Consider the following 16,762-nt stretch of genomic DNA (forward strand, 5'->3'; position numbering starts at 1 on the left):
GTTTATATTTAATCAGCTTTGCCAACCTCATTTTTTTAGCCGCTGTTTTCACTGTGCAGGAAACATTAAGGTGCTCGCTTCCTGTTCACAAACTCCTGCTATTACACACACAGCTCTTTAACATGTTTCTGACAACATTTTAAGTGAGGAATAGGCAATACAGTAACAGGGTCTTGGTTTATGTTTGATATGCTCTGTCTAGTTTTACAGTTGTTTTTTTAAGATTATTTTTTGGCATTTTTCCCTTTATTAGATAGGACAGATCAACAGTGTGAAAGGGGGAGAGAGAGGGGATGACATGCAGCAAAGGGCCACGAGCTGGACTCGAACCTGCAGCCACTGTGGCAAGGACAGTGCCATTATTCATGGGGTGCCTGCTTTAACCACTAAGCCACTGGATGCCTCTAGTTTTACAGTTTGATCCCAGTATTTTCAGCCTCCAGTGTTACAATATAGGAAACAGTATGGCACCCACTTCCTGTTCACATATTCTCTAACTATAGCCAATGTTGTTAAAGATATTTTAGGCAAGAATAAAACAATACAGTAACAGATTGCCATATTTCAAGCAACTGAGATCAATACACTTCCTCTCAATAAACACAAAAGCCTCAAATACAAGCAACTTCTAACAGTGAGAGGCATAGATGTTCATTCCATGAGATGTTTAGTTCTGTCACTATTATTACTTTTATATTTGTAGAGCTAAAACATGCAAAACATGCTGCCAATAAAAGCAGGACAGCAGGCAGTAGTTATTTTTGATGGATGATAATATTTTCATCTCTGAATGCAAATACTGAATGCATTTTTGTGAAATGTTGTTTTGGGCCCAGCAACAATCCTGCCTTCCAACACCAAATCCCCAATCAAAAGTTTTTCAGATAAGCACTCAGCAGAGAAATTGGACTTAATTCAATATTTCACTTTTGTGCAGATAGTTTCAAGTCCAGTGCCAAACTACTGAAATAATAAAATCTTGATATCTAACCATTTCATTACCCATGATGTATTATTTCAGGTTTTTCCACAGAACTGCATACTTTTCAAGGTGAAGTAAAAGCTATGGGACTAGAATTAAGTTTCCATCCACTCAGATTGATGGCTTCCCATTTAAGTGAAGTATTAACTAAATCTGATAAAATTAATGAATCAATTAAAAATGAATGAATTAGTTTTGAGCCTGAACTTTAAAGATGTATCTCCTAGAACAGGATTAACTCTTAGCTTTGTTAAAACCTGTAATAAATCAGTGGCAGTAGCTTGGTTTCAGAGGTTCATGTCAGGTGTGTACCGTTGTGGTGTAAGCAGCCTCTGGGTCGTCCTCCAGGACTCGGGACAGGCCAAAGTCTGACACTTTACACACCAGATTGCTGTTGACCAGGATGTTTCGAGCTGCCAGGTCTCTGTGAACGTAGCCCATGTCTGACAGATATTTCATGCCCGAGGCGATGCCACGCAGCATGCCAACCAGCTGGATAACAGTGAAGTGACCGTCGTGTTGCTGACAGGGAGAGCAGGAAACAGAGAAATGAGGAGCCATTAAAAAAAAATAAACCCAAAAAACAGACAGCCAGAGAGAAAAGATAAAGATTGAAAGCAAAAACAAAATGAAATAAATTACGCTGACACAAAAATAATGCATAAGTGACAGAGATGTAAATTTACAGCCAGTCTCCAACAGTAAAATACTGTCCTCATGTAAAATGGTTTGGTACTGTAGTTAGCAATGCACTATGGGTTGCTCCACTCAAAGCAACAGGACAGAGACCCTTAACAGTATGCTGTTGTTTTAAATTACAGGACACCACAGTATTTTTTCGAAACTGGGTGTTGGAGCTCGCTCAGAAGTTTGATCGTTGAAGATTATCTTGTAATTCTAACATTAGGCTAGTGCTTTTTGTTTCTCATTCAATTTTCTTTTAGAAAAATAGACAGAAATATTTTGCTATCAACTCCCAAGGGACTTCAGAAACTGTCATTTGGACAGTTTTTCCCAAGGAGGACATATGCTACACATCAACAAGACCTGCTTAATTGACTTCAATGGGTCTTGCATCTACAAAATAGACAGTAATTAAATTTTTTGTTCTGCCAGTATTTTGATCATATGGCTAAGAATGTTTGATATCAAACTGATGCTCAACAGGCTGTCTAGCTGCTTTTAATATGTCCTTTATCAGTGAGGAGGAGATCTGAATAGCTCAAACTACTTTTTTGTTGGTTTATATTGGTAACGTTGATATAATGGTCTGCATTTGTGGAGCGGCATTCACTATAACCTAGTAATTAAGCAAAAAGAGGCCAGCATCGGCAGATGGAGGCAGCAGTAAATAGAGCTTTAGCCTACTGGAATATTTTCACATCTGGCCCTGTGGTTAACACATAATATGCTGCCTTTAATTTTTACGGTAATAGACTGTGAAAATGTTAAACAGTATAGACACTGTAAAATAACGGTATATTGCTGATATTTGTGCTGCCAGTATTTTACTGTATATTGTAGAAATACAGTAATAAACTCAATTTCTGTTTTGCAGTAATGGCTTGTAAGGTCATTTCACAGTATATGTACTGTGAAATTTCAGTATATTGCTGGAGTCTGTGCTGCCAGCTCTTTACCGTTATTTTATAGTAAAGTCATTTACAGTAAGTGAGGTGATTTTGGGCAAAAAACCGACTTGTTTAGAATTATGCTGGCAGTTAACTGACAGGATAAGACACCCATTTTAGCCTCTTAAGAGCTAAAACAGAGACAAAGTTCAACAGTCTGTTTTTCTTACAATTCATACAAGTATTTTACTATGCTTGTCTTTAAAATGAATAACAAAGACGTACTAAGGTAATGCTGTTTGCACAGACAGAGAAAGACCTTCATTAGATACTGTATATGTTATGGCTTAATCTTTGTTTTAAACTATATGTATATCAGCATTTTTGTTATACTACTATTTCTCACAGAAGCACCACCTGGGGCAGTGAACAGAGATAATCATTTTTAAGTTCTCTGATCACCTCAAAACTCACCCGCAGAAACGAGTCCAGCGATCCATTTTCCATGTACTCCACCACAATCATCACAGGCCTGCCTGCAAACACAAACACAAACACAACACAGACTCCTTATTTCTTCAAATATACCTTTCTTTTTTTACTATTATGGATTTTTTGCTAAGGACAGTTTACAGTCGAGGCTGAAAGACAAGACAGAAGAAACATAACAGAAGAATGTCATGACACCTGAGTTACTTCCTAGATAAAGACTGTGAGATAAAAACCCATAAATTATGACTCTTCGTTCTTAAACAGGTAAATATCAAGGTTAAGAATTTTTTTAAAAAAAAGATACTCTAAGGTAGTGTTAAAAATCAATTTTCTTGAATGTAACTTTTGGAATGGCATGCAAATGAACTGAAATTCTCATCATATCTATATAAAATCAGATTAGATGCCCTTGATGCTGAATGAATCTGGGATTATAGTCAACAAAATTGACACAGTTTTGGCACCTCATATGCAAAACAACACAATTTTTGAATGTCTTTTCATCTAATATCATCTCTTATGTAAGTATCTGAACTTGCTCGTGCATTCAGATATCACTGGATAGCATGAAGCTAAGACTGGTCAGCATGATGAATCATTGAATGACGGCCACTAAACTATTAGTCAAGGGACAGCGCACCCAAATAATCCTGCAACGAAGCGCAAGATAATGTTCTGAGTCATGTAGGTAACACGTTGGGCGTAACACTGCCTGACAAAATCAGACTGAGTGTGTGTGTGTGTGTGTGTGTTTATATATGTTGCTGTTGTGGGGACATTCATCTATTAAAACATTGTGAGGACCCATCTTCCTTGTGGGTCCAAAATACAAGTCCTCACAATATAAATTATTAAATTTTAGTCTGAAGAGTTGCGTTAAGATTATGGTAAATTTAGAGTAAGATCAGGGTTAGACATGCAGTGGTTAGGGTTAGAGTAAATTCCCAGGACATGAATGTAAATCAATGTTAATGTCCTCTGATGTGATATAAACATGACCGTGTACGTGTGTATGTGTGTGTAGCTGCCAGTCTGAGCAGGGAAAAGCAAAGAGGGGGTTTGGGGAAAACACACAGACCATCAGTTGATTGATGCATCGAGTCAAGAAGCTCCATCCATAAAACTTTTCCAATCTTCCTAACGGGACCTGCTCACTATTCAGTCCATGTATGTCATGAAACATTAGTTAGAAAAAGGTGCAAGCACAGTTTCTCTTTCCAAATGTTATTGTTTCCCCACAGAGGATCCCTGCGGGGTTACAGATTGACTGGTTTACTGCTGGGAGGCAGTTGTCCAGGCCTGTGTGCCAGTGAGCTGTAAAACATTCTGAACTGCTGAAAAGAGAAATAAAAAGTGTTACTGTAGTGAAGTAACACCATGAGATCACACTCCACATTCAAGACAGCTTTTTTCCTCACATGGGAAAACTCACATAGAGATAGATTCGAGTATCACACTTATAATATAATTGCAAAGATTTGTAGAAGTGTTCCGTCAATACATGTGAGGGTTTTAAAGGATGCTTATGTTTGAGAGGAGCACAATGGGTAATAGTTGTGTCATTTTATAGAGCAGACAGAAGCATTCGATCCAAATTTTTAGGCACAAAGAGATATTACACAGAGTGTGAGATGTCACAACAAGTCTAAATGACATCTGTCACCACCGCCGCCCCTTAAAAACATTTCTTGTTTTTGACATTTGCTCTGACAGGACAGGCAATAACAACCACAATACTAGTGGTGTTAGTGGGTGGCCAAAAACTGTTTTTATACTATCTCCTTTATCAGCCTCTCAAAGTCTCTTGTGAGCTTGAAATATGAGTGTTCCCCATTTCTTTTCAAAATAACAAGGACTGCTTGAAACTAGAGATTTATTTAATGTGACAAGTTGCATTCAAGATTGATGATGGATTATACGCCGATCAGCGACAACATTAAAACCACCTGCTTTATACAGTGCAGGTTCCCCTTGTGTCGACACACAGCTCAGACACATCGAGCCAGAAACACAAGACTTCGGGTGTCTACATACACCAAAGGTTTCCCCGGGGAACATTGCATTGTAAAGTGATGATCATTGTTAATCACTTCACCCATCAGTGGTGTTGCGGCTGGTCGTTTGTACATGTAGAATTTAGGTTAATCTAGAAAACTTGAATTACCACCTCACACTTGTATGCCTCCGTCTTCCTCTTAAGTTTCAGTTATTTCCATATCTGTCCAGACTAGTATGCAACCATGACAACAGACAATGCCTCAAAAATGGACATTGCAGCAAAGAGGCCACATATTCTAAAACATAGAAGCTTCACACAAATCTTCAACATCGCAGCACAGATGTATACAACCACCCAAGACACCCAAGATTAGTGTCATCAATTCAGTATCTGACCAAATGTCTCCCCTTCTGTTCCTGAGTTATGCCATTGAATAATGGACAGAAAAATGTTTTGGCTGAACATTATGATGTCAAAGTGAATCTGACTTTTGACCTTTTGGACATATAATATCATCACTTCCCCATTTTATCCTATTAGACATTTGTGCAAAATGTCATCACAATTAGTGTATTACTTCTTGAGCTATGGCTAAAGATGTATTTTATGAGGTCACAGTGACACATGACCACAAATATTTAACAATTTCATTCTTGAGTCCAACTAGATGTTTGTGCCAAATCTGAGGTAATTTCATCAAAGTGTTCATGATAATGAGATTAATGTGTGAACAGACAACCTGGAAATAATTTATAAAACCTCCAGCCGCTGCTGTCACAGGCATTGAGGCGTAAAAAAGTTACAAATTGCGTTTTATCAGAATTCTCTTAGAGGTAAAATATGTCAACTCATTACAGTAACACAAATACCTAGCTTAATGTGTGAGGTTTTTGGTGAACACAACAGCGACTAATGTTTTCAAATTCATAGGATTGAGAGGCAGTACCTAACATCATTTTACCTCACAAAAACGCTCACATATCAATTTGATCGCCATAATAAGCAACAAGGGGAGGTTACAAGCAAACATGATAGTTCATTTTGCTTCTCGGCACCAGGGTTATTGATATATTGATTGCTAAAAAGATAGACCAGTCGGTTCATTTACAACCCTCACTTTACTGTAATAGTGGACAGGACCCCTCTACTGGGACTGATAGCATTAAGGGACATCTCATTAGAGAGACAGGAGACAGCAGGTGACACTGCAGGCAGCAATAAGATCACTGAGCCTGCACTTGAAAAACAAACCACACAAAGTCAGATTTATGCTTCAATAAAACAGTATGTTGTATTTTTACAAGAGGGAGGCTTTAAGGATGAGATTTGAGTAGCTGGTTTGGTAAATGCGTACCGGATTCTCAAAGCTACTTTTGAAAATGTTCGATGGGAAGCAGCTGGGACTGTCCAAAAAGTAACATAATAATAATAAAACAGATGGTGCAAGCAACAGTCATGGCCATGGACTGCACCTTGAGGTTCACAATAAATGTTGAAAAAGGTGCAGGTGAAAAAATAGCTCCTAGTGAAAGTACAAATGTTATACGTTGTGCACTTTCATAAATGTTGAATGCATGAAATATCAATTTTTTCTTTTTAAATTTTGAACATTTTATATTGCACTTTCAAATGTTGAGTTTTTATCCCTTGCGGCTACAGAGCAAAACTGAACTAGTAACTGAGAAATACTGACTGTGTCAACAGCTTGAATTAGTTTGACATATAAAAACAACAAAACCGAATCGAATGAATCATCAGCGAGGGAATGTTGATCCCAGCCCCACATCTCTGTCACCAGAGACAACAAGGCACGGTGGGTGTACGGATGGATGGATGAGTGGACTTACTTCAGACCAAATAGGCACATGATGTTCCTTTTTAATAATTGTATTATCATACCTATAAATTTGTGGAAACTCTTCCCCAACAGCAATCCGGCAGTGATAGACATTATCTGATCAAGCTTGGCTTTCCTGAGCTAATTAGCAAGGCCTGGAGACAATATACATTTATGCAGTGCGGCGCCTTGAACAAAAACAAACACACCTGTTTACCGGAGTCAAATGTGTCACCTGTTATTTCAGAGCAGGTATAGCAGTCAGTCACAGCACAATACTCTCCATAATTAGTCTCTGAAGAACAACAACAGATGTGGAAGATGAAGAAAGTGAGTGAGTGACAGACAGACAGGCAGGCAGACAGAAGAGGGATACTCAGAATTAATGTCTCTCTGCGCGTATAATGCCCCACTGCCAAGCACAAATGGCTTTTGATAGTGTGATTTGGTGTGTATTATGTGTGTGTGTGTGCACTATTGGATGGGCAGTCAAGGAAAACAGTTTGCTCTGATCACTTCCTCTCTAATAAATGCTGACTCACTCCCTCTTTTATGAATATAGACCAAGAAGCTGTTAAACTGCTTATTATTGAATTACTATTGTAACAATATAAGATTCTTCCGCAGTAACAATACAGTAGCACTCAGCACCAAATGATGAAGGTCTGTGGGTCCTTAAAATTCCCCCATTCCCCCTTTTTAACATAAAAAAAACGAACATAAAGGACAAAAACAAAGCTCAAAACTATTGGAGGTCAATATAAAAAATAAATAAAAGTAATGAAAAGAAAAAAAGAAGGAAATTTAAACATACTGTATTCTCTTGTTTGTTTTTTATGGTCATTGTTTGTCAGCTAAGCTGTTTTATTGGGGATGATTTCTCATTAGTTCTTCTTTGTAATTAATACAAAAAAATAAAAGATAGTAATCATAATGACAATTTTTTAAGGTGAGGGTTGGGGTCTAGGGCCCCAGGGTAAGCTTGCTGAATGTGCTAGGTCCGCCACTGGTGTTGTTGTATTTTCTAGAACTTTTAATTTTGATAGTCATTAATATGATGTCAGTAATTTAAAAGTCCAGTGTGTAGAATTTAGTGGCATCTAGCAGTATGGCTGCAGAGCTTAAACTTCTCCCTTGTGCAAAGCATGTAGGAGAGCTAAGGTGGCCGACGCAAAACGCAAATGGTCCTATTTAAGGCTTATGTTTGGTTAATCCGTTCTGGGTTAGTGTTGGTGGAGAGGACCCACTCTGTATGTAGATATAATTGGCTCATTCTAAGGTAACAAAAACAAAATGAAGGTGTGAATTAATTTTTAGGTGTGGATGAAAAATGAATGAAAACATAGTTTTTAACATCATATTCCTTTTCTGGCAATAAATGACCCTTAGTCCTACACACTGGAGTATTACCATGTTAATCTCAAGTCACACTATACTCATAAGTATCACACTACATAAAAAGGGGGGTTCAAAGGTTTGTAATTTTTTTAAAATAAAATTCATCAAAAAGTAATAAACAACTACAACAACATATGAATAAAGCTACAGAAAGGCCAGATGCAATATACTGAATGAAGAATCATATCAACAGCTGTGAAAAAGCTGTTATTCAGAAATAACAGACCTTTGAACGTCTTTTCAGTGCTGTTGACCTCTGATGTGATGAACAGTCCCTCTCGGTCCACAGCGACTCAAAATATTTTTTGTTCTTTTATCATCAGATGTCTTACCAGAGAAATCATCTCAGTGTTGTGTGGGAGGAATTTTTCACTCAATAGCTTCAGAGATGGTGGACCATAAAAACTACAGTTAAATCGGTGCAAAACATCAGCAATCAGCAGCTTTGATGCAATAATGGCAGTATCGGCCTTTAAAGACCCTTATCAGCTGAATCTCTGTCAGCAGGGTCAAAGCTGAGGAGTGTCCTCTATCTATGTTCAGGGAGGGGGGTTAAAACTCTTCAGGGGACACATTTATATTCACAGCGATGTCTCAGTTTATACAACCCCTGTAAAAACAACCATATGTTGCGCTGGGTGAGCCCTGTAAAACAGAGCTCATTAACAAGTCCATACACACACACACACACACACACACACACACTCTCACTTATCTTTTGTAGATAAAGCATATTCCTGCAGAAAACGGGACATTAGAACTTGATCATGCATACAGACAATACAAACATGCATGCTCTCATCTCACATACATAGGGGATAAAGCTACTCAGGTGAGAACACAGAACGAAACTATGTGTGAAAACAGACTCAGCCCACTAATCTTGTAAATACCAAGAAAAAAACACATAAGGATTTGTTATTCCATGCTGAAAAATGCAACCATAAGAAGTGGTTTACTGCAATTTACCATTCGATCAAGCAGAGACATAAATTTATCTATCGGTCTGCGGTAAACAGAGTGATGGGTAAAGAGACAGCAATTTCAAATGCTCTTGTTATGTTACATTTATTTTGCTTTTAAAGCAAAGCGCTCAAGTAAAACAAGGAGTATATTTTGATGGAAAGATGAAAATTTTTATGACACATTGTTCTTATCTTTGTCTCTGTGAATAAGTGGACCTCTGAAGGAGAAAATATACCAAAGAAGAAGAAACAGAGTGGCTTCAAACAGCCAACTAGTTGTTATGTGCACACCATCAAACTAATTCAGGGTTATATTGGGCTGTGACTAGATGAAAATAAGAGGGACTGATGGTGGTTGTTTCTTATGTTGATAACCACTTTGCGACTTAACATAACTGTGTGGCCCAGAGCCGCATGTATAAATATTTTTTTCTTGTATAACCACATTTATATATGGACCCACAGAGAGAGTTAACCTTTTAACACCTGGATTGACATCAGTTTTCCTGTGCTGTGTTCAGAAGTCTTTCCCATGCATTTAAACCTCTAAAACTGGAAAAAATTGGTTCAATTTCTTTTGTAAAAATGGGGGAAAACATCATGAGTACTTGGCAAGAAATACTCTGCAAATTGAAAAAAGGTAAAAGGTGAAATTATCTGAAAAAAAAATAAAAGGGGTGATTTTACATGTTATAAAACATAAAAAAGTTCAAATGTCCAGAAGACTACATTTATAAGTCTTATTATTGTATGAACATTTTTGCGATGTAAGATAATTTTCTTTTCAATTTTAGCACTTTCTTAAGGTAATTTTCTTGTTTATTTTTGTTTTTTACTTGACTGTTTTGGCCAATTATTAATTATTAGTTATACAAATTTTTCTTAGTTGCTCATTGCCTTCATCCCATGATTTGAATAAAATCAAGTCAATTTGCTCATGTTTCAAAGGGTTAAAAATTGCTTGGCTTCATCACTGGTATCAGTGAACTACAGGACATTAGCAGTGACTGTTCATACATTAGTTCCACAGGAAATGTATTGGAACAAGGATGTAATCTGATCTCCAGATTTAGTTAAAACAACACCTTCTGTAATCCAACTTACTTTTGGTGACCACGCCCTCCAGCCTGATAATGTTAGGATGGTCAAACTGGCCCATGATTGATGCCTCGCGCAGGAAGTCCCGCCTCTGACGCTCCACATAGCCACCTTTCAGAGTCTTTATCGCCACGGCAATCTCCTTCTTTCCTGGTGTTCTCAGGCGGCCGCTGCACACCTCACCAAACTCCCCTAAAGCACACACACACACACACACACACACACACACACACACACACACACACACACACACACACACAAATAAACACAGTGAGAAGTCTATCAGCATCACACACCATCAGCAGGCTGCTTGATCTGCCACCTGGGGGCACTGTTGCAGTTCCCATATAAACTCCTGCATTATTGCCTCCCTCTGATTGGTTCAACTCCATGAGATTCTCTCTTTCACCCTCTAAAAAAAGCCTTGAATCTATTATTATACTTTCTTTTGTTCTCTAAACCTGTTAAGCGTTAATATTCCAATAGTCTGTGTAGAGAAAATGACAGTGAGACACTGAGAAATGGAAAAAGGCGTCATCTTTAGTGTGTACAAAGGAAGAGACGAGGTTCACGGCAATTATATGTGAGGAGTGAAAATAGATCGTCTCCTATGGCACATTTAAAGCTATTGTTATTCTTGAAATAATCCTCTTCCGCCCACATAGCAAAAGGGTACCCATCTGTGAGAAACAAGTGGATGAGTGCATAATTGTCAGCTAGTGTGTGTATTAGTGTATGTGTGAGTGTGTGTGCTTGTGTATACCGGCTCCGATCACCCTCTCGATGCGGATCCTGGAGGGGTCAATCTCCTTGGTAAACTCATGGACTGCCTGCGTGGGGTCTTCATATGTATCAGGGTCCACATAGGTCTTTATTCCCGGGAAAGGGACTGAGGGAACAGAGAAAAAGATACAGAAATATGAGCTAGGGCAGCGGCTCACGAATGTCTTTGTGTCAAGGACCCCTAAATTGATACAGATTAGGTCACAGACACCTTTTTGATAAGATTTCACTTCAGGAGCCTCCATCTGAAAAGATTTTGGTTGTTAAATATATATTTTCAGCTACAGTTGAGAAGAGAACTGTGGATGAAATGAAACCTATATGAACAGAAAAGTCTCTCTTTTGACTCTTGACTCAAATTGGGCTCACTTCTGTGGTGAATTAAAAAGTTAAAATAAACTGTTCCCGTTTTAATGGGACCTCTGTAACTCCCTCAATAACCTGACCAGGCTGGAAGGTAAAATGATCTAAACTTAGATAACTATTATTTTTTAGACTCAAATTAAATAATGAATTAGAATTACTGCTTAGCTGTTGTACGCCTCCATGAACCAGTCAAGTTGCACCAACAATTTACATTATTGTGTCACAGTGCAGGTGACCTTTGATCTTCTGGATATAAAATGTCATCACTGCATCATTACATACTAACAGATATTTGTGTAAAATGTTGTCATAATTACCACATGAATTTATGGCCCAAAACATGTTTTGTGAGGGCACAGTGACCTTTGACCACCAAATTTTAATCAGTCCATTCCTGAGGCTTTAGTGGATATTTGCGCCACACGTGGAAAAATTCTCTCAAGGCGTTCTTGAGAGATATTGAGTCCACAATAATGACACGGAAGAGGTCACAGTGACCTTTGACCACCCAATCCAATCAGTTCATTTCTGAGTCCAAGTAGACATTTGTGCCTAATTTGCAGAAATTCCCTCAAGGAATTCTTAAGCTATTGCGTTTATGATAAGAGGGGGGCCAGCTCTAAAATATTGTGCCATTGTCCACCGATATTGCAGAAACATGGATATATATAAAGGGTGGCTAACAATACATTGACATATTTTGGTTTAGGCAGCAAGTAAACACACGTATAAGAAAACAAATTTACGTAAGGCTGATCTTTAGTATATGTATTGTCAAAATAACACCTCCAACTAACCTGAATAAGTTGTAACAGCAGAGCAACAAAACACCACGGGGCATTACATTTATTTATACAACAAAGGTTTGATCACTTTTTAGACAAATGGTTTCAGACAACTAGGAACACATCCACTTTTGATTATGAGCTGCGAGGAAATTCGACGAGTTACCATGACAGATGTTTAGCCCCGGAGCAAAAGTGTTACCTCACTCTGAGACTGACACACATCCACCAAACACTGCACTGATAGCTTCTCCCTCCTCTGTCTTTTGCTGAGAAGCAGCAGGGCAGCACGTCTCTTAACCGGGTCCCTGCTTTCAGCAAGCGTCCACCCTGCTGAAGTGTCCTTGAGCAAGTCAGTGACTCTTTAACAGGCTGCCGCCGTTCTGCCTCTGACCCTGACCTCCCAGTGGAGGGGAGGGCAGACAAAAGCTGTGTTTCACCTTCAGGGATCAATACTGTGTCACAAAGCAAAAAAACAACAATGAACCGACACCAGCAAAACCCAGAGGACATCTGTGCTCCTCTCAAAGCTTCTGCTCAACACCACACCCAGGGCTGAGACCTGAGACAAGACACAGGAGAGACGGCGGGTTCAAACACACACACGCACACACACTCGCTTATAAAGTGTATGTTTTAGTCTTGAATGTGGCAGCTTGTTCGCCACCCTCAAAAACTAATTTTATGTTTATTTCTTCTTTTGCCTTTGGCTATCTGTTCTACCCTCTGTCCTCTTAAAAGCGCCTTATTTCTCTTTGTCCTCTCCTCGACTCCTCTAACTTTCAACCAGCTTGCCCTTTCTGTCCTCGTTTCTCTCTCCTTTCTGTTTTCTCCTCTAGCAATCTTCCCTTGTCTCACTTTCAAACATTTTTCCCTTTCTTTCACTTTATTGCTCTCTTTTCAATTTGTGTTTTTCATGTCGGGAATAAAAAGTTGGGTATTAAAAGACAAAAGACAGGCAAATGAGACAGAAAGGTACAGGAGTGCAGAAGCAGACAGCTTGGGGATGCAGCTACTTAACCAGATTAATCAAAGAAGAGAAAAAAAAAGAGCTCATGTTAAACATCAAATGAAACTTGAGGGGAAGTGAGGAGGAGCGCCGGAGAGGAGGAGAGGCAGAAAGATGAAGGTGAATGCTTTAAAGAATTTTGCTCTGTTGACGTTTCTGTCATCTTAATTCCTGAAACTATAAATGTCACTTTTGCAACTTCTTTTCTTGCATTTGTAGTAGCAAGTCAATGTTTTTGCATTTTGTTAAAGCTTTGTGGTGGAGACTGGCTATCCCGTGCAAATATGCATAGGCACCAAACCACATGGGAAATGATCCATACAGCAGTACAATGTGCCCGTTGAATACAAAGAGATGAAGCAGGTGGCTAGCCTGCTAGCTGCTAACTGTGGCTCACAGAATGTCTCTCTTTCTTCTCTGCTCATTGGCAAAGACACAAGACAAAATAAAACCTGGCACTTTCTCACCAAATGATTGGGCGTTCTGGCAAAAGTACATTTCAAAACTAACACCATGCAATGTGCCAAACTGATTTTCCATTTCATTAAAATATAAAACTCAGACTTTGCAGACGTTCCTTCTTTCATCATTACCATAAATATGGAGATGAGTTAATCTTGACTCAATCATTTTGCTGTAAAATGTGTGAAAACACAATCATTAGGATCAAAGTGAGAAAGAAAAGTATCCAAAACAACAAAGAGGAGAGATTTACCATGTCCGTTCTGATAGTTGGTCCTTCTTTTCTCCTCTGAAGTCATCTTGGCCTTAAAGTACCACTGACACCTGGAAAACACATGAACAGGCAAGATTAAAGGGATTTTCCTCAAATGTACAATAAAATTAGCTGCGAGGCATCTGATTTGGCCGCATGCTGCTGGATGATGCACAGGACCCCCTGTTTTTACTGTGCAATGACATTACTTTGTGGAACTAACAAGACATGGACATGGGGAGGATCTGTAAAAGTTCTTTTTTTTAAAGTGGGTTAAAGAATTAAGAAAAAAAAAAAACCTCAAATAATATTGATACATACTGTAGATAACTTAGTAATAGTTAATGGGGGGTATTGCAAAAGTTTATTATCTTTGCTGTCATAGGAACATGCTTATATTCAACACTGGACAAAAACTTGAAATATACACAAATTTCCACTAAGCAGCATAAGGACAAGATTTTATGTTCCACGACTGCTTTTTGAATTTCATGCTGTAAAACAACATATTAATTCAATTTTCTATTTTTAGTTACATCTTCTCAATACATCACGCTTAATGACACTATTTTCGGAAATTGTCAAATACTGGTCTAATTAAGACAACTGCTTTTATAACACTGCTGGTCTTAATTCCAGCATCTTGTGTAAACAGCTTGACACAGCAATAATATGGGTCATAAAGTTTTGTGTGAAGGTTTCTATAAGACAGGCAGGTTAAATACAGGCCTCGATGTGTTTGTGTGTGTTTGTGCAAAGCTCATTACCAGAATAAATGTTGGCATTGTAAGTTTCTGCAAATCATGGATATGTAACATCTGTAAGGTATTATTTGACTTATTGAAACTTTATGCTTCTTTATGTTTCAACAATACATGGGTTTACTTGTGATTATGTTTATGCACAAAAACCAATTGGTTATGTTCAATAAAATATTATGTTTTGGCTTAAAATACTTTTACTTTACTTTTGGTGGCATAGTCACATCTGGAAATGCCGCAATGTCTTGCTTAACAGCAGTCTGCAGCCATCCTGTGGTGCCATACACCATCCCCTACACTACACCAAGTCAGTTTACACTAGTAAAATCTGACAAGTTGATCTTAAAATAATTTTGGGAACTGACTGCCTTGAAAAAGTAAAGTAAATACAACTTTAAAGCATAATTTATGTTCATGTCTAAGTGTTAAGCTAAGTTGGAGTTGAGTTAAATTTACTTAATTTTCCAAAGTTGTCGCAACTTAAAAATAACAAGATGAATTAAATTAATTGTATTAATTTAAGTGTTATCAACTTCAGTCAACCAGTTAGGTCTGAATTAGCTTAATCATGAGAAGGAGGATTTCGCTAATACTGAAGTAAGGTGATTTGAGAGTTCTGTTGTTTTTGTTTTTTTAACATTTTCAGGAAAATACAAATATGACTGACTAGTTTGCAGTCAGCAGAATGCTGATATAACGCACAATAAATTTGGTTTAAGTATCTAAAACTTAGAAAGATTGATATAATTTAACTTGTCATTTTTAAGTTGCAACAACTTCATAAAATTAAGTAAAGATAACAAAATTTTAAGGAAACCTTATAATAAGATATGAAGTAAACATAATTTAAGATTAGCAGTTACATGTACTTACATTTTTCAAGGCAACTGGTTTCCTAGATTTTAATTAAAATCAAATTTGCAGATGTTACAGTGCACATGTAATCAGAACTACGTCACCTTAGAAACATCATGAAACAGCTGCATAAGATATATGTGGTTTGCAGAAACATACAATGCTAACATTTTCTCATGGCGACTTGGCTGTGTGTGCTTATGTATATATAGCTTTATATAGCTATATATAGCTTTAGCCACTGTAGGTTTCTGCAGTTAACACATAAGACAAAAAAAAAATAATTTAGAAGAAATTTTAGCAGCTTGGTCTTGTGTTCTTTTCACACCACAGACAGATGGAATATTTTAAAGGAATAGTGGCACCTTTAGATGAACAGTTTTCCGAACTGCTGAGAAAAACGGTGAAAAAAAAAAGATCATATGGGTTTGGTTGCTCAGAGGTGGTATGTGGAAAAATACAACAGAATAAACCACTCAGACAAAAAACAGACAGTGAAGGAGAATAGAAAAGAGGTATAGTGATATCTCAGAGGTTAATTAGTCTATTACAGTTATAATCCAAGACATTTTCTCAGGAACAGAGATCCATGCAGTTCATGACAGCTTTAACATTTGTGGTAAAAATCATGCACGAAATGAGATTAAACACAAGCGAAATAAGACAAAACTAACTTTTACCACCAAAAATTAAATAACTCTAAACTATACAGCAGGTTGATTGATCCCTGGAAGTCATCATTTGAAGAAAGATGTTGGCACACACTGAGAGTCGGGCCTTGCAAGAAATGATTTTCAGATTAAGTGATGCAGATGGAAGTGGTGTGTTTTTACGCACATAAACACACAGGTGCAGAATTCCTAAGAAAATAAAGTGAATGGAACTTAAAAGCACAGAAACGCTTCCACAGAGAGAATTATATCTATAGAGGGGAAGAACGCTTGCATCCACTGATGCAAAAACTCCCTTGTCCTCCTGTGTGTGTGTGTGTGTGTGTGTGTGTGTGTGTGTGTGTGTGTGTGTGTGTGTGTGTGTGTGTGTGTTTGTGTGAGTTTATCTGGGCACTGAGACACCGGGAGACAGCCAACGACTGATAAAAAGCTGCTGCCAAGAAAGTCTGAAAAGCTGAGAGATTAGATGACAGCA

The 16,762-nt window shown here is 37.9% G+C and overlaps 1 protein-coding gene across 1 annotated transcript in view; it reads right to left on the reverse strand.

The window, feature by feature from the left end:
- The window catches only part of LOC121948703 (ephrin type-A receptor 6-like), a 215,899-nt gene that overhangs the window by 11,246 nt on the left and 187,891 nt on the right, over nt 1-16,762 (reverse strand). The window contains exons 9-13 of the mRNA XM_042494107.2: nt 14,001-14,071; nt 11,106-11,231; nt 10,349-10,534; nt 3,028-3,089; nt 1,295-1,504 (exon numbers count right to left, since the gene is read on the reverse strand). Coding sequence (XP_042350041.1) covers nt 1,295-1,504; nt 3,028-3,089; nt 10,349-10,534; nt 11,106-11,231; nt 14,001-14,071 — 655 coding nt within the window. The remainder of the gene's footprint in view (nt 1-1,294; nt 1,505-3,027; nt 3,090-10,348; nt 10,535-11,105; nt 11,232-14,000; nt 14,072-16,762) is intronic.

Source organism: Plectropomus leopardus, chromosome 10, assembly GCF_026936395.1.
Source record: "Plectropomus leopardus strain MGB_pleo_1.0 chromosome 10, ASM2693639v1, whole genome shotgun sequence".
NCBI lineage: Eukaryota > Metazoa > Chordata > Actinopteri > Perciformes > Serranidae > Plectropomus > Plectropomus leopardus.